The following is a 17,432-nucleotide window of genomic DNA, read 5'->3' as shown; positions in this document are numbered from 1 at the left end:
GGGGGGGAAGCGAGAGGAGGAGGGATCCCAAGATGGCGGCGGCGGCCCGGCCGGGGGGACCGGGCAGGCCTCGGGCTTGAGGAGGGCGGATCGCGGGGCCGGTGGGGACCGCTTACCGCGGCCAGGAGGCGGCAGAGGCCGGGGTTGGGGGGGGACCGGTGGAGCAGGTCGGCGGAGGTACCCGGACGCTCACGTTTTCCCCCCCCCTCCTTTCCCCGGGGCTTGGGGAGGGGGGGGCGGCCTGGGGGGCCTGTGAGGGGGCCGGCGGGGGCCTCCATGGCCCCCTGAGGGGGTCCCCCGCGGGCGGCGAGGGAACAACTTCCTTCCCCCCCCCCCACCTCCTCCTCCTCCTCAGTGGGGAGGATGGAAGAGGGGGAGCAGCAGCGCGGAGGGGGCGGTTGGGCCGAGTGGGGGCCCGCCCCTGGGGGGTCCCCGCCTTGGGGTACCCCCCCACCTCCGGAGGGGGAGGAAGAGGTGACCAAACGGAGCCGAGGTGGGGAATGGGGGGGGACGGAACCCACCGGAGACGCCGTTCCCCCCCGCTCGGCTGCCGCCCCCCTTAAAGCCGCGGGGGAGGAGAAGGCCGCGGCGACCCCTCGGCCCCCCAAAAGCGGTGGGGAACCGCGGGGTAAAGGCGGGGGGAGCGGCAAAGGACCCGGTGGGCGACCCCCCGGTGAGGAACGAAGCCCCCGCAAAACCCCCGAGGAACGGGGGGCCCGGAGCGGGGATCGCCCAGGCCCTGAGGACAAGGCCCGGAGGCCCTTTGGGGGTCCCCGGAGCGGGGGGGAACCCCCCCGCGGTCCCCCCAGCGGTGGGGATCAGCGGGGCGAGTGGGGGACGCCTTGGCTATCGGTGGCCGGTGAACTGGAGCCCCCCGAGGACTTTTTACCCCCCCCCGAATGCCCCGTCTTCGAGCCCAGCTGGGACGAATTCAGCGACCCTTTGGGTTACATCGCCAAGATCCGCCCCATCGCCGAGAAAAGCGGCATCTGCAAGATCCGACCCCCCGCTGTGAGTTAAAGGAGGGGGGGCTTAGGGGGAACCCCCCCTCCTCCTCCTCCCCCTCCTCCTCCCACTCCCCCCCAACAGATGGGGGTCACTGCCCTGGGGGGGGGGGGGGGTGAGCGTCCCTCGTGGGGTTGGGGTTTGCTATGGGGTAGGTGGCCACCCTGGGGGGGGTTGATTGCTCCCCCACCGGGGGGGGGGGGGGGGGGGGGGAAGAAAACTTCCCATTTCGTGGGTTAATTGCCCTCGTGGAGGGGGTAACTTGCCATTTAGGAGGGCGAGTTGTGCCCCCCCCCCCGGGTGGGGGGTAACTTCTCATTTAGGGGGGGTCAGTTGACTCCCTGGGGGGGGTATAATCCCATTTAGGGGGGGTTAATTGCCCCCCAGGGGGGTAACTTCCATTTGGGGGGGGGAATTGCACCCCTGGGTGGGTTTATGTTCCCATTTAGGGGAGTTAATTGCCCCCTGGACGGGGAGATCTTCCTATTTAGGGGCTTTAATCCCCCCCCGCTGGGATAACTTCCCATTTAGGGGGGTTAATTGCCCCCTCCCCCGGGGGGATTAATGCCCCCTCCCCCCAGCTAAATGCCCCCACATTCCTGCTGTTCCCTGGGTGTAAATACCCCTCCTCCGGGTGGATAAATACCCCCAATGCTGCTATGTGGGGGGGGGGAATACCCACCAGAGGGGGGTAAATACCCACCTAAGGGGGGAGGGGGGTAAATAACCCCGGGGGGGGGAATACCCCCTTGGTTTGGGGTAAATACGTGAGCTATGGGGGTCTGTACCCGCCTGGCTGGGGGGGGTGTAAATACCCACCCCATTTGGGGGGGGTAAATGCTCAGGCCTGGGGGGGGGGTAAATACCCCCCTCGGGCTGAGGGGGTGTCCCTGGGCGGGGGGGGGGGCACACTGGGGCTGGATTTTGGGGGTGCTGCACGCTCCAGACCCCGGGGGAGGGGGGACGATGGACAAGGGGACCCCCCCCCGTTTCCCCCCAGCGAGGCCGCTCACTACCCACCTTGTGCTGGGTGGGCCCAAGGAATTTGGGGTGCCCCCCCCAATGGAATGGATTGGGGGGGGGGGGGGAGGGCCAGTGTGTGTGTGTGTGTCCCACACCGGCCCTCACAACAACAACAGTGACACGGCCAATATGGCTGCCACCGCCGAGCCTTTGTCTGGCGAGCGGCAGGGGGGAGCCCGGCCGGAGCGAGGATTTTTTGGGGGGGGGGGGGGGTCCACAGGTCGGGCAGCGCCCCATGAAGGAAGGGAGTCCCCTGGAATGAAAGGTTGGGGGGAGGGGGGAAGAAAGTGGGGGGCTGAGCCCCCCCCCCCATCCCCGCCAACCACTCTCCTGCTTGTCATGTCGTCCCCCCCCTTATAGTCTTGTTTCCTCTTTTTGGGGGGGTGGCCGCCTTGTGTCCCCATTTGGGGGGGGTCTTCTGGGTCTTTTCCCTTTTTGGGGGGGGCCCTGGCTCCCTTTTTTTTTGGGGGGTGGGGGGGAACAGGCTGATCCGGTCCCCCCAGCTTGACGAGGTGGAGAAGGGCTTCCGGGGAGGGCCGGGCCCGGCCGCGCTGGCGTCACTGGCTCCTCGCGTGTGTGCCCCCCCCCCCCTTCCACAACACGGGGATGCCGCTGTGACACGGGTGGGGGGGGGTGTTATGCCACCAGAGTGCCCCCCCCCCTCCAATTTGGGGTGCACATGGCTGTGTTTCCCCCCCTTCTCCCCTTCTCTTGGGGCTGCCCTGCCTACATAGGAATTGGGGGGGGGGGGGCTGTCGCTGCTAAACGTGTGTGTGTCCCCCCCCCCTCCTCGTCTCCCCAGGACTGGCAGCCCCCCTTCGCCGTGGAGGTGGACAACTTCAGGTTCACCCCCCGCATCCAGCGGCTCAACGAGTTGGAGGTGAGCGGTGGTGGGGGCTCGTTTCCCTCCTCCCCCCCCCCCCTCCCCTTCCCCAGTTGATTTCGGGGTGCGCTCAGGCCTCACCCCACCTCCCCCCACAGGCGCAGACCCGGGTGAAGCTGAACTACCTGGACCAGATCGCCAAATTTTGGGAAATCCAGGGTTCCTCGCTCAAGATCCCCAACGTCGAGCGACGCATCCTCGACCTCTACAGCCTCAGCAAGGTCTGGGGGGGGGGGGCACTGGGAGGAAGGGGGGAGGGGGGGATGCAACCAGTTTGGGGGTGCTTCATGTGTTCCCTCCCCGCTTCGTTTTCAGGTGGTGATGGAGGAAGGGGGCTACGAGGCCATCTGCAAGGACCGGCGGTGGGCTCGGGTGGCCCAACGCCTCGCTTACCCCTCGGGGAAAAACATCGGCTCGCTGCTGCGCGCCCACTACGAGCGCATCATCTACCCCTACGAGATGTACCAGTCGGGGGCCAACCTGGTGGTGAGAAAACCGGCCGATTTAGGGATTTGGGAAGGGGAATTATGGGGTGTCCACCCCTCTCCCCCCAGCTACGCTGAGGTTCTCTTCCCTTCAGCAGTGCAACACGCGGCCCTTCGAGAGCGAGGAGAAGGACCGGGAGTACAAACCCCACAGCATCCCGCTGCGCCAGTCCGTCCAGCCCTCCAAATTCAACAGTTACGGCCGGCGGGCTAAACGCCTGCAGCAGGAGGTGAGCAACCCCCCCAAAAAAAACCACCCCCACCCCCCCTATTTTTAGGGGATTTCCCCCCACACACACTGCGACTCTGCCATTCCACAGCCGGAGCCGACGGAAGAAGACATCGAGAAAAACCCGGAGCTGAAGAAACTGCAGATCTACGGGGCCGGCCCCAAAATGTTGGGCTTGGGGCTGGTGGCCAAAGACAAGACCCTGCGTAAGAAAGGTATAAGGGAACCCCGACTTGGGGGGCGCAGGGGGGTGGCTGTGACCCCCTCCCCGCCCCTAATTCTTCACCCCACAGATAAAGATGGCCCCGAGTGTCCCCCCACGGTGGTGGTGAAGGAGGAACCGACGGGACCCGAGGCCAAGGTGGAACCGGCGTCTCCCCGCGCTTACCTGGAGGGGAAGGAGGAGCTGCGGCACAGCCCCGAGCCCTGCACCAAAATGACCATGCGCCTGCGCCGCAGCCACAGCAACAGCCAATTCGTAAGTACCGCACGCCGTGGGGCAGGGACACGACAACGTGCCGCCGTGGGGCAGAGACCCCGACCCACCTTTCTGCCTCCTTCCAGGTGGATTCCTACATCTGCCGGATCTGCTCGCGGGGGGACGAGGATGACAAACTGCTGCTCTGCGACGGCTGCGACGACAACTACCACATCTTCTGCCTCCTCCCGCCCCTGCCCGAAATCCCCAAGGGCATCTGGCGCTGCCCCAAATGCGTCATGGCGGTGAGGATGGGGGGGCGCACGGGGATCCCCCTCCCACCCCAAACACCCACATCGCGTCTTGGACCCCCCCATCTTGCCTCCTGTTCCAGCTGCGGGGCTGGGGACCCCCCAGTCTCGCCTCATCTCCTGTCTCTCTGTGGGGCTGGTGAGACCCCCGTCTGTGGGATTAGGTACCCCCGTGTCACATCTGTGGGGCTGGGCACCCCCGTCAGTGGGATTAGGGACCCCCAGGTCATGTCTGTGGGGTCGAGGGACCCCCTTCATCCTGTCTGTAGGGCCAGGGACCCCCCAGCTCAACATCCTATCCTGTCTGTGGGGCTGGGGACCCCCGTCAGTGGGTTTAAGGACCCCAATGTCATATCTGTGGGGCTGAGGACCCCTGACTCAACATCTTAACTCATCCGTGGGGCTGGGGACACCCACCATGACCCCCCACCATGCATCCCGTCCTGTCTGTGGGGCTGAGGATCCCCAAACTGCCCCCCCTCATCTCACATCCTATCCCATCTGTGGGGCTGGAGCCCCGTGTTTGCGGGGTTAGGGACCCCTGTGTCACGTCTGTGGGGCTGGGGACCCCTGTTTATGGGGTTAGGGACCCCCATGGGATGTCCGTAGGGCTGAAGACCCTCACACCAACCTCCTACCTCGCATCCTGTTGCGTCTGTGGGGCTGGGTACCCCTATTTCCCATCCCATCTGTGGGGTTAGGGACCCCCGTGTCACATCTGTGGGGCTGGGGACCCCCAGCTCAATGCCCTATCGCATCTGTGGGGCTGGAGACCCCCATCCTGACCCCCCGCTTATCCCTTTTATCCCCCCAGGAATGCAAGCGACCGCCGGAGGCTTTCGGTTTCGAGCAGGCGACGCGGGAATACACCCTGCAGAGCTTCGGGGAGATGGCCGACTCCTTCAAAGCCGATTATTTCAACATGCCCGTCCACGTGAGTACCCCGGAGCCCCCGCAGGGACCCCCGCGAGCCCCCCCTGAAGTCCCTAACATCCGCCCCCCCCCCCCCCCCACCTCTTTCCCTGCAGATGGTCCCCACGGAGCTGGTGGAGAAGGAATTTTGGCGGCTGGTGAACAGCATCGAGGAGGACGTGACGGTGGAGTACGGTGCCGACATCCACTCTAAGGAATTCGGCAGCGGTTTCCCCATCAGCGACGGCAAAAGGAAGCTCTCGCCGGAGGAGGAGGTGAGGGACACCCCATCCCCGACCCCGCGGGGGTGTCACTGTCACCTTTCGGGGGGGGTGACACTGTCCTTACGTCCCCCGTAGGAGTACGCCGGCAGCGGTTGGAACTTGAACGTGATGCCGGTGTTGAAGCAGTCGGTGCTGTGTCACATCAACGCCGATATTTCGGGGATGAAGGTGCCCTGGCTCTATGTGGGGATGGTCTTCTCCGCCTTCTGCTGGCACATCGAGGACCACTGGAGCTACTCCATCAACTACCTCCACTGGTGGGGGGCTCGGGGGGGGGGGTCCCTGCGGGGTCTCCAGGGATTGGGTGGGGAGGGATGATCCTGGGAGGTGTCATGGGGTGGGAGGAAGAGTTTTGGGGTGCCCCTGACCTTGTTCCCCCACCTAGAGACAAGCAGAGAATGCGGTATGGGGCAGGAGGGTTTTTTTGGGAGTGCCATAACCCCCTAGGGGCAAGCAGAAGATGTTTGGGGCAGGAGGAGGTTTTTTAGGGTGTCCCAGACTTCGGCCCCCCACCAAGGAACAAGCTGAAGATGGGTTATGGGGCTAGAGGAGGCTTTTGGGGTGCCGTGACCCCACAGCGTCAAGCCCAAGATGCGTTATGGGGCAAGAGGAGGTTTTCTGGGGGTGCCCCGACCTCATTTTCCCCACCCAGAGGCAGGCTGAAGATGGGTTATGGGGTGAGAGGAGGTTTTTGGGGTGCCACGAGCCCCTAGGGGTAAGCCCAAGAGGGGATATAGGGTAAAATTAGGTTTTTTGGGGTGCCCCTGGCCCCATCACCTCCCAGGGGTGAGCCCGAGCCCAATGCATGGAGTAGGAGGGTGTTTTTTGGGGTCCCCCTGACCCCATACCCCCAAGGGGTGAGCCCAAGAATACGGTACGGGGTGGGAGGAGGTTTTGGGATGCTCCCAAGATGTGGTAGGAGATGGGGAAGAGGGTTTTTGGGGTGCCCTGGACCCCGTCCCCCTCAGGGTTGAGCCTAAGCCCTGGTAGAAGGTGAGAAGAAAGTTTTTGGGGTGCTCTGACCCTCTTCCCTCGCCAGGGGTGAGCCCAAGCCCACGGTATGGGGTAGGAGGGTGGTTTTTGGGGGTGCCCCTGACCCCATACCCCCCAGGGGTGAGCCCAAATCATGGTATGGGGTAGGCGGGTGTTTTTTGGGGTGCCCCTTACCCCATCTACCTCAGGGATGAGCCCAAAAATACGGTACAGGGTGGGAGGAGGTTTTGGGGTGCTCCCAAGCCATGGTAGGAGATGTGGAAGAGGGTTTTTGGGGTGCCGTCATCCCCCAGGGGTGAGCCCAAGACGTGGTACGGGGTCCCCTCCTTCGCGGCGGAGCACCTGGAAGAGGTGATGAAGAAGCTGACGCCGGAGCTCTTCGAGAGCCAACCCGACCTGCTCCACCAACTCGTCACCCTCATGAACCCCAACACCCTCATGGCCCACGGCGTCCCCGTGAGTATCCGGGGAGGGGGGTGGTCCCCTCGACACCCCCTTCCCCTCCCCCCGAAAACTCCTCACCCTCCCCTCACCCCAAATTTTGCCCCGCTTTTAAGGTCGTACGGACCAACCAGTGCGCCGGCGAGTTCGTCATCACCTTCCCCCGGGCGTACCACAGCGGTTTCAATCAGGGTTACAACTTCGCCGAGGCCGTCAACTTCTGCACCGCTGACTGGGTGAGCCCCCGCGCCCCCAAAAAATCTGGGGTGAACTCTCAAAATTTAGGGCAAACGGGGAAAAAATTGGGGTGGCAAGCCTAAATTTGAGCTGGAGGTACTTTGGGGAGGAGGATTGTTAGGGATCTCCGAGCTTTGAGGTGGGATTCGAGGATCCACCGCCGCGGTTTGAGTTGGGGGTGCCCGGCTTCACCTGGGGGTGCGTTTTGGGGTACAGGGGGGGTCCCCCAAAATTCAGGGGTGCCTCTCTAATGCCCGGTGTTGCCTGCAGCTGCCCGCCGGCAGGCAGTGCATCGAGCACTACCGCCGTTTGCGCCGGTACTGCGTCTTCTCCCACGAGGAACTCATCTGTAAGATGGCGGCTTGCCCCGAAAAGCTGGACCTCAACTTGGCGGCCGCCGTTCACAAAGAAATGTTCGTGCTGGTGCAGGAGGAGCGGAAACTCCGCAAAGCGCTGCTGGAAAAGGTGGGGAAACACCGGGGGAACCCCAAAAAAAGTCTCGAGGAGGGGCTGCAGTGAGGCTGATGGTCGCGTTTTACGGTGTGTGTCGCCCAAAGGGTATCACGGAGGCGGAGCGAGAGGCTTTCGAGCTGCTGCCCGACGACGAGCGGCAGTGCGATAAGTGTAAGACGACGTGTTTCCTCTCGGCGCTGGCTTGTTACGACTGTCCCCAGTGCCTCGTCTGCCTCTACCACATGGACGATCTCTGCAAGTGCCCCCGCAGCAAACAGTACCTCAGGTACAGGGAGGGGGGGGGATCCCCGTGATTTGGGGGGGAGGGGGGGGTGTGTGGGCACGGTCTCGGGGTGCTGTGGGACTTGGTGGACCTGTAAGAAAGGATGTGGGTATGGTTTGGGGGTGCTGGGGGTCTCGGTGTACCCCTGGGGGGGAGGTGGGTATGGTTTGGGGGCGCTGGGGGTCTTGGTGTACCCCTGGGGGGGGAGGTGGGTAGGTTTTGGGGGTGCTGGGGGTCTCGGTGTACCCCTGGGGGGGAGGTGGGTATGGTTTGGGGGCGCTGGGGGTCTTGGTGTACCCCTGGGGGGGGAGGTGGGTAGGTTTTGGGGGTGCTGGGGGTCTCGGTGTACCCCTGGGGGGGAGGTGGGTATGGTTTGGGGGTGCTGGGGGTCTCGGTGTACCCCTGGGGGGGGAGGTGGGTAGGTTTTGGGGGTGCTGGGGGTCTCGGTGTACCCCTGAGGGGGGAGGTGGGTATGGTTTGGGGGTGCTGGGGGCCTCAGTGTCCCCCTGGGGGGGCACATGGGTAGGATTTGGGGGCGCTGGGGGCCTTGATGTGCCCTGTGGGGGGATGTGGGGATGGTTTGGGGGCGCTGGGGGTCTTGGTTTATCCCTGAGGGGCACGTGGGGAGGGTTTGAGGGTGACGTGGGTCTTGGTGTGCCCCTGGGGGGGACGTGGGGAGGGTTTGGGGGTCTCATCACCCTCCCTCATGCCAATAAGGAGGATGTGGCCCCCCCCCCCCGAAGGTGCCCCAGGCAGCCCCACTGTGCTGTCAGGGCACAATTTGGGGGTCCTGCCATATGCGTGGGTGCAACCAGGGACTCCTGATGACCCCCCAACCCCTGTGGGGAGATGCTGCCCCCCCCCAAAAAACCCTTAAACCCTTTGCTGGCCCCCCCAAACCCTTGCTGGCCTCCCCCAAGGTACCGCTACACGCTGGACGAGCTGCCGGCCATGCTGCACAAGCTGAAGGTGCGAGCCGAGTCCTTCGACACCTGGGCCAACAAAGTCCGCATCGCGCTGGAGGTGGAGGACGGCCGCAAGCGGAGTGAGTTAAGGGAGCGGGGGAGGAGATTTTGGGGGGGGTTGGGGAGGTTTTGGGGTGCAGCCCTGACCCTCCTTCCCCCGGCTGTGCCCGGCCAGCACTGGAGGAGCTGCGGGCGCTGGAGTCGGAGGCCCGGGAGCGCAAGTTCCCCGAAAACGAGCTGCTGCATCGGCTCAAGGGTTGTCTGGGTCAGGCCGAGCGCTGCGTCTCCGAGGCCCTGGGACTCATCAGCTCCCAAGAGACCGGGTGAGTGTCCCCCACCGTGTCCCCAGCAGTGTCCCCAAGCCTTCCCTCTGTGTCCCCAGCAGCTCCCTGTCACCATCTTGGCTCCTTCTCTTCCCTGCGTCACTGTCCTGTTGCCTTGGGCCGCTGCCAGTCCTGTGTCCCTCTTCTGCTTCCCTTTGTCCTCATCCTGTCCTACGGGGTCCCCATCCTGTCCCCGTCCTGTCCCTCGTGGACACCAGCCACCCTCGTGTCCCCGTCCCGTCCCCCGTGGACACCAGCCACCCTCGTGTCCCCGTCCCGTCCCCCGTGGACACCAGCCACCCTCGTGTCCCCATCCCGTCCCTCGTGGACACCAGCCACTCCTGTGTCCCCGTCCCGTCCCTCGTGGACACCAGCCACCCTCATGTCCCCGTCCCGTCCCCCGTGGACTCTATCTTGTCCCCCGTGTCCCCGTCCGTCCCCCACAGAGCCCAGCCACCCCATGGCCCTGTCCCTTCCCCTACAGGCCCTGTCCTGTCCCCTGTGTCCTTGTCCCATCCCACACAGAGCTCAGCTGCCCCTGTGTCCCCCGTGGACTCCATCTTGTCCCCTGTGTCCCCGTCCTGTCTCTCACAGACCCCAGTCACCCCAGTGTCCCTGTCCCGTCCCCCTGTGGGCCCCATCCTGTCCCTCACGGACCCCCGGCACCCCAGCGTCCCTGTCCCATCCCCGTGGACCCCAGCCACCGCCATGTCCCCAGTCTATCCCTCCCCTGTCCCTGTGGACCCCAGCCATCCCCGTGTCCCCCACCCCATCCCCACAGTCACCCCGGGAGTGACGTACCCCCACGTTACTACAGGGTACCGGCGCCTTCGCTGACGGTGGAGGAGCTCCGCGCCTTCCTGGAGCAGATGAACCAGCTGCCCTGCGTCATGCACCAGATCGGGGAGGTCCAGGTGAGCCCGGGGGGTCCCTCTCTGTCACCCCATGTCCTTTGTGGGGTGGACACGGTGTCACTGATGCTGTGTCCCCCCTCTCCAGGCTCTGCTGGAGCGTGTGGAGGCATTCCAAGCGGAGGCACGGGCAGCGCTGGAGTCGGCCCCCCCGGGGCCGGGGGCTCTGCGGGGGCTGCTGGAGCGAGGGGCCCGGCTGGGTGTGGAGGTGCCGGAGAGCCGGCGGTTGGAACGGCAGCTGGCCCAGGCCGCTTGGTTAGAGGAGGTGACGGCCACCCTACGGTCCCCTCGCGCCCGCGTCCCCCTCCCCGTCATGAGGGGTCTCATCCAGGCCGGTCGTACCGTCGCCCCCAGTCCGGCCGTCGACGTAGCCATGGCCGAGCTGCAGGAGCTGCTCACCATCGCTCAGCGCTGGGAGGAGAAAGCTCAGATGTGCTTGGAAGCCAGGTCAGGATGCGGCCCCCACGGCGAGGGTGGGGGGACACAAGGGGTTGGGGGTCAAATCCCACCGCCCCCCGGGGCAGGGGGAGGTAAAAGGGGTCAGGGCTAAACCCACAACCCCTGGGGGTGGGATAAAGAGGTTGGGAGCTTCGCCCCTTATCTCTAGGGGGGTGTAAAGGGGCTGGGGGCTTCACCCCATATCTTAAGGGGGGGTGTAAAGGGGCTGGGGGCTTCACCCCATATCTTAAGGGGGGGTGTAAAGGGGCTGGGGGCTTCACCCCATATTTCTAGGGCAGGGAAAAGGGGCTGGGGGCTTCACCCCATATCTTAAGGGGGGGAATAAAGGGGCTGGGGGCTTCACCCTGTATCTCTAGAGGGGAAAAAGGGGCTGGGGGCTTCACCCCCTGTCTCTAGGGGGGGAATAAAGGGGCTGGGAGCTGCCCCCTATATCTTTGAGGGGGGAAAAAGGGGTCTGGGGGCTTCACCTTATATTTTTAGGAGGGGATAAAGGGTCTGGGGGCTGCCCCCTAGGGAGGAGAATAAAGGGTTGTCGGGGTTCGGCTGCTTTCATTCCCACGAGAAGCTGGGCCGGGGTCAGACCTGGGTTTGGGGGGCGTGGGGTGGTGTCTGTGGGGTCTCGGGGTGGGGGTCGAGCGGCCTCCTGTCTTCTCACCCCCTCCCCACAGGCAGAAGCACCCCCCGGCCACGCTGGCCGCCATCATCAAAGAAGCAGAAAACATCCCGGCTCTCCTGCCCAACATCCAGGCGCTGAAAGAAGCCCTGGCCAAAGCCCGCGCCTGGATCGCCGATGTGGAGGAGATCCAGGTGGGCTCCGGGAACCCCACTTCTGCCCTGGGGGAGGGGGGGGAAGGGCTTTTAAACCCCCCATCTCACCCCCGTGTCTCCCCCGTCCTTGCAGAACGGCGACCACTACCCCTGCCTGGATGACCTGGAGGGGCTGGTGGCGGTGGGTCGGGACTTACCGGTGCGGCTGGAAGAGCTGCGGCAACTGGAGGTGCAGGTCGGCACGGCTCATTCCTGGCGGGATAAAGCATCCCGTACCTTCCTGAAGAAAAATTCCTGCTACACCTTGTTGGAGGTAGGTGACGAGGAGGTCGGAGGGGGGGTTTGGCATCCAGGGGATGGCGTTGACCCCTTCCTCTTTACGTCCCCGTAGGTGCTGTGTCCCTGTGCCGACGCCGGTTCTGACAGCAGCAAGCGGCTGAAATGGCGGCAGGAACCGGGGCTTTACAAACTGGACGCCGAGAGCTTGGGGCTGTCGGCGCAGGATCTCCGCGACCCCGGCGCTGTGGTGAGCAAGGGGATGGTTTTTTGGGGGGAGGGGGACACAACGACGACAGACAACTGTGGGCCACCCCACGTCCCCTCTCACACCTCACATCTCTCTTTTTATTTTGCCCGCTCAGATCGTGGCGTTTAAAGAAGGGGAGCAGAAAGAAAAAGAGGGGATGCTCCGGCTACGCCACGCTAACGCCCAAAAAGCCGCGCCGCCCCTTCCGGGTCCCGGACCACCTTCTTGCGTCTGCGGGCAACCGGCGAGCCCCGGCATGCTGCAATGCCAGCTCTGCCGAGACTGGTTTCACGGTGCTTGCGTAGCCTGGCCTCGTTTGGGTTCTCAAAAACCCTCTCCGGCTTGGTGGGAGTGGGACGCCAAATTTCTCTGCCCTCTTTGCCAACGATCGCGGCGTCCCCGGTTGGAAACCATCTTGGCCTTGTTGGTGGCTCTGCAGAAGTTGCCGGTGCGGTTGCCGGAGGGCGAAGCTTTGCAGTGTTTGACCGAACGAGCCATCACTTGGCAGGATCGCGCCCGTCAGCTCCTGGCGTCGCCCGACGTAGCCGGACCTTTGGAGCGGTTGGCGGCTCTGCGGCATCGCCTGCACGGGGACGGGGCCGGCGCCTTGCGGGAGGCCAGCCGCAACGAGCAGACCAAGGTTTGAGGGGCCGGGGGGGGGGGTGGTGGGGGGCGGTTGTGGGGCTGGAGGTATTTGGGGTTGGGGGGGTGGGTAATGGGGGCCGGAGGAGGCGCGGAGCTAGTCGTGGGGTGGTTTTTGGGGTTATGGGGCAGGTACTGGGGCTGGAGGAGGTGTGGGGCTGGGTGGGGAGCCAGTATTGGGGCTGCGAGGGGGGTATTTGGGGTTGTGGGGCAGGTATGGGGGGGTCAGGGGGCAGGTATGGGGGCTGGAGGAGAAGGTATTGGGGTGGTAGGGTGGGTATAGGGGCTGGAGGAGGTGCGGGGTTGGTTGTGGGGTGGATTTGGGGGTTATGGGGCAGGTATGGGGGCTGGAAGAGGTGGGGGGCTGGGTGGGGAGCCAGTATTTGGGCTGTAGGGAAGGTATTTGGGGTGGTTATGGGGGCTGGAGGAGGTGTGGGGCAGGTATTGGGGCCGGGGGGGAAGGCATTGGGGTTGTGGGGCTGGAGGGAAGATGTTGGGGTTGGAGGCAGTGTGGGGCTGGTTGTGGGGTGGATTTGGGGGTTGTGGGGCGGGGTATGGGGGGAGGAGGAGGTGTTGGGGCTGGGGGAGGTGTGGGGCAGCGCTGTGGGGTGGGTATTGGGGTTGGGGGACACAGAACGCCGCCCCCCGTAACACCGTTACCCCTCCGCAGGTGTCGGTGGAGAACGGCGACGCCCCCAGCCCGGAGAAGAACGGCCCCCTGCCCTCGGGTGAGTGGGATCTAGGGGGGATTTGGGGGATCCACTGGGATCTGCTGGGAGCAGCGGGGCTGCTGGGATCCACTGGGAACGCTGGGATCCACTGGATCCTATGTGGGCCCTTACTCATCCCCCGTGAGCCCGGGGAAGGCTGTGGGACTCCAGCGATCCCGGGGGAGAGCCAGTGGATCCCTTGCGTCTACTGGGGATGCCGTGGGTCTCTCTGGATCTATAGGGCTCACGTAGGATCCCCGTACGGGGACGACGTGGGATTCCCGGGATCTCATGCGAGTGCAGGGGGTGGTGCGGGACGCTCGGGATCCTGTGCGAGCCCTGTAGGTCCGGTGGATCCCCTGTGAGCACAGGGGCCACTGTGGGATCCAGCGGATCCGTTGGGAGCGCAGGGGACACTGGGGGGCTCCAGGCGCCCCACCCAATCCCTGCGGATCCCGTGTGATGCTGGGGGACCCAGTGGATCCCATGCGAGCACAGGCGACACCGTGGGACTCCTGAGATCCTGTGTGATCCCTGTCGTAGGTCCCATGTACCGCTGGGATCCATTGGATCCCATGTGAGTACGGGGGACGCTGTCGGATTTTAGGGATCCTGTGTGAGCCCTGTAGATCCCGTGTGAGTACAGGGGATGTTGTGGGGATTCCCTATGAGCCCTGTGGACCCCACGTGTCCCTGGGATCCAGGGGATCCCGTGTCAGCCCCAGGGATCCCACAAGGGCACAGTGGGACCCGGTAGATCCCGTGCAAGCACAGTGACGCTGCGGGACCCTGTGGATCCCGTGTGAGCCACGGGGGTCTCTTGCGAGCGCGGGGATGGTGTGAGGCTCCGGGCATCCCATGGGACCCCAGTGGATCCCACATGAGAGCAGGGGATGCCATGGGACTCCAGGGATCTTGTGGGAGCCATATGGATCCCATGTGATGCTGGGGGACCCAGTGGATCCCATATGGACCCCAGGGTTCCCTTGTGAGCACGGTGGGGGTGAGGCTGTGGGATCCAGTGGCTTCCTTGTCGGTATAGGGGGCACCGGGGGACTCCAGGGAATCCCGTGTGAGCCCTGTGGATCCTGTGCGTCCCTGGGACCCAGTGGATCCCATGGGAGTAGCGGGAGTCCGGTGGGACTCCAGGGATCCTGCATGAGCCCTGTAGATCCCTCATCGGGACCGGGGCAACCTGGGACTCCAGGGATCCCTGCGTGAACCCCATGGATCCCCGGTGCTGCTGGGATCCAGTGGATCCCATATGAGTAGGGGGGGACATTGTGGGGCTCCAGGGAGCCCTCGCGGGCCCTATAGCTGCCTCACGGGCCCTATAGCTGCCTCGCGCCTTTGAGGACAACGTGGGGCTCCAGGGATCCCACGGGGAACCCAGTGATCCAGTAGATTCCAGGTTGCTGTTGGGATCCCAGTGGAACCCCGTGCGGGGCCATGGGGGCCCTGCGGAGCCCCGTGGATCCCATATGCGCCCTGGGAGGGGGTTGTCCACCACGTCACTGTGCCGCAGTGTCCCTCTGGTGCCGTGGTGTCCCCCCCTGGTGACGCAGTGTCCTGCTGTGGTGATCCCCTGGTGACACGATGTCCCCCCTGGTGACGCGGTGTCCTGCCGTGGTGTCCTGCCACAGTGTCCCCCCTGGAGATGTGGTGTTCCCCCGGTGACATGATGTCCTGGTGCCACCGTGTCCCACTGTGGTGTTCCCTGTGGTGACGTGGTGTCCCCCCTGGTGACATGGTGTCTTGCCATGGTGTCCCCCATGGTGCTGTGGTGTCCTACCACCGTGTCCCCCCTGGTGAAGCGGTGTCCCCGCTGCGTTGTCCCCCTTGGTGACGTGGTGCCTCCCAAGTGACACGATGTCCTGCAGCAGTGTCCCCCCTGGTGACGTGGCATCCTGCCGCGGTGTCCTGACGCCCTGTTCCCCCCCTGGTGACGCGGTGTCCCCCCGCAGAGCTGGAGGCGCTGAGCGCGGCGCTGCCGCGGCTGCAGGGCCCGGTGCTGGAGCTGGCGGAGGGAGCGCGGCGGCCGCTGGAGGAGCTGATGATGGAGGGGGACCTACTGGAGGTGACGCTGGATGAGGCCCAGAGCATCTGGCGGCTGCTGCAGGCCGCCCGCCCGCCCCCTCTCCCCCTCTTCCGCCTCCTCCTCGAGGTACCGGGACACCCCCAACCCCCAAAATACCCCCAGAACCCCTCAACCCCTCCCCGAGTCCCTGAAACGTCTTCGGGTCCCCCAGAAGTTCTCCAAAGCATCACCAGGACCCCAAAAACTTTTCCGTATCATCTCCAGGACCTCCCAAAATGTCCCCAAATCACCCCGAGGCTCCAGAACTTCCCTAAAGTCTGTCCTCAGGACCCCAGAACTCCCCCGAACCATCCTGGGGACCCCGGAACAACCCCAAAGTGTCCCCAGGACCACAGAACTTCTCCAAAGCGTCTTCAGGATCTCAAAACTCCCCCCAAACCATTCTGGGGACCCCAGAACCAGCCCAAAATGTCCCCAGGACCCCAAAACTGCCTCAAACCGCCCTCAGGGATCCCAGAACTGCCCTGAAACACCCCCAGGACCCCAAAACCATCCCAGAGTGTCCCCAGGACTCCAAAACATCTCTTAAGTTGACCCCTTAAAACACTTCTAAACTGCCCCGGGGACCCCAAACCCGCCCCTGTGCTGCTCTTCTTGCCCCTTTCCACCTCCTCCTCAACTGGAGGTCCCAAAATCCCCCATGAAGAACCCAAAATACCCCCCGAGGGCCCCCAAACCATCCCCACGCTGCTCCCCTTGCTCTCTTCCCCCTCCTCCTCACGATGGGGGTCCCCAAAATACCCCCCCGGGGGGCCCCGAAACTCCCCTGGGGACCCCAAAATCACCTCAGACCCCCCCCTGGGGGATCCCAAACTCCCCCTGAGAGGGGGTTCCCCCCTAATTCTTGGGGGGGGGGGGATATGTGTCACTGATGGGGTGTGTGTTTCCCCCCCCCCCCCGTTCCCAGCTGGAGCAGGCGGAGCGGCGGGGGGCTCGCGCCCGTGGCCGGGACCCCGAAAGACGTCGGAAACGCCGGGCGGAACGGGGTGACCTCCCCCCCCTGGCCAAGGAGGAGCTGGAGCCAAAGAGGAGTCGGGGGCCCGAGGGGGGGACCCCCCGGGACAGCCCCCCCCCGCCCGGCCCCCACGTCCCGGGGGTGAGTAGGAAATGGGGGGGGACAACCAATAGTTGGGGGGTGGGGTGGAGTATAGTGGGGACTCTTGGGGGGGGGGGGGGGGGAGGGGGGAGCTATGGGGTAAAATGGGGGTCCCAGGAAGAATGGGGAGGGCTATGGGGGGGTTATGGGCTATGGGGGGGGTCCCAGGAGGAGCATAGGGAGGGCTCTGGGCGGCGTGGGGGGGCCGTGGGGTAAGATGGGGGTCCTAGGAGCATGTGGGTGGGCTGTGGGGTGAGGGGGGGGGTCCCAGGAGGAACATGGGGGGGGGTTATGGGATGTCTGGGGTTCCAAGGGAGTTTTGGGGTGCAGCTAGGGGGTGTCCCTGTTTCCCCCCCCCTTAACCCCCCCCCCCCCACCATTTTACACACACCACCACCACCTTAACCCCCCCCAGGACTCGTGACGTGGACCCCCCAGCTCAGACGGATGCGCCTGCTGGTGGTGGGGACAGACTGGGGGGGGGGACGGACGGGGACGGACACACACCATGCCAGGCCCCCCCAACCCCCTTCCCCTCCCCCCGGGGTCCCCCAAACCCGCCCCCCCCCCTCCGGCCTGGTTGGGGGCGGGGGGGAGTGTGTCCCCCTCCTCCCCCCCCCCCCCCCCCGCGATGTAATTATTTGAGTTGATTTCTTTTGTATCGTTAAGCCCCGGCGGTGGGGGGGGGGGGGCGGTGGGGGGGGCACAGACACACACACACACACAGATTGGGGGGGGTCGGGGGGGTCCCCCAACCAGCACAGCCGCCCCCCCCCCCCCCCCCCCCGCGTTTTTTATAGGATTTGGGGGGGGGCGAGAAGGGGGGAGGGGGGGATTTGGGGCCCCCTACCATCCCCCACCCCCCCCTCCGCCGACACTAACAGTCTCGGGCTCTTTGTAGCGGGGCGGGGATTTGGGGGGGGGGGGCTTATTTTATTGTATTATGATTTTTTTTTATTATTATTAAACTTTGGAGG

The 17,432-nt window shown here is 64.9% G+C and overlaps 1 protein-coding gene across 2 annotated transcripts; it reads left to right on the top strand.

Moving 5' to 3' along the window:
* The first annotated feature begins 348 nt into the window (after positions 1–348).
* KDM5C (lysine demethylase 5C) lies at positions 349–17,432 on the top strand. 2 transcript variants are annotated; one of them, XM_082500078.1, is made up of 27 exons: positions 349–1,011; positions 2,831–2,908; positions 3,010–3,132; positions 3,227–3,397; positions 3,495–3,626; positions 3,717–3,840; positions 3,919–4,103; positions 4,190–4,348; positions 5,169–5,288; positions 5,383–5,541; positions 5,626–5,807; positions 6,837–6,999; positions 7,101–7,220; positions 7,492–7,686; positions 7,779–7,960; positions 8,878–9,002; positions 9,098–9,245; positions 10,063–10,159; positions 10,245–10,603; positions 11,284–11,422; positions 11,517–11,696; positions 11,775–11,909; positions 12,025–12,549; positions 13,222–13,279; positions 15,226–15,425; positions 16,267–16,455; positions 16,871–17,432. In XM_082500078.1, exons 1-27 carry the CDS (start codon positions 364–366, stop codon positions 16,877–16,879), a joined length of 4,905 nt encoding a protein of 1,634 aa, XP_082356204.1. In that variant the 5' UTR covers positions 349–363; the 3' UTR covers positions 16,880–17,432. The 2 variants fall into 2 exon arrangements, with proteins under 2 accessions (XP_082356204.1, XP_082356203.1); XM_082500077.1 differs by having other exon boundaries at positions 3,492–3,626.

This window comes from Vanellus vanellus (assembly GCF_965231255.1).
Source record: "Vanellus vanellus genome assembly, contig: HAP1_SCAFFOLD_1301, whole genome shotgun sequence".
NCBI classification, from domain to species: domain Eukaryota; kingdom Metazoa; phylum Chordata; class Aves; order Charadriiformes; family Charadriidae; genus Vanellus; species Vanellus vanellus.
The sequence above is the reverse complement of the archived record's forward strand: the minus strand, read 5'-3'. Positions and strand labels throughout refer to the sequence as shown.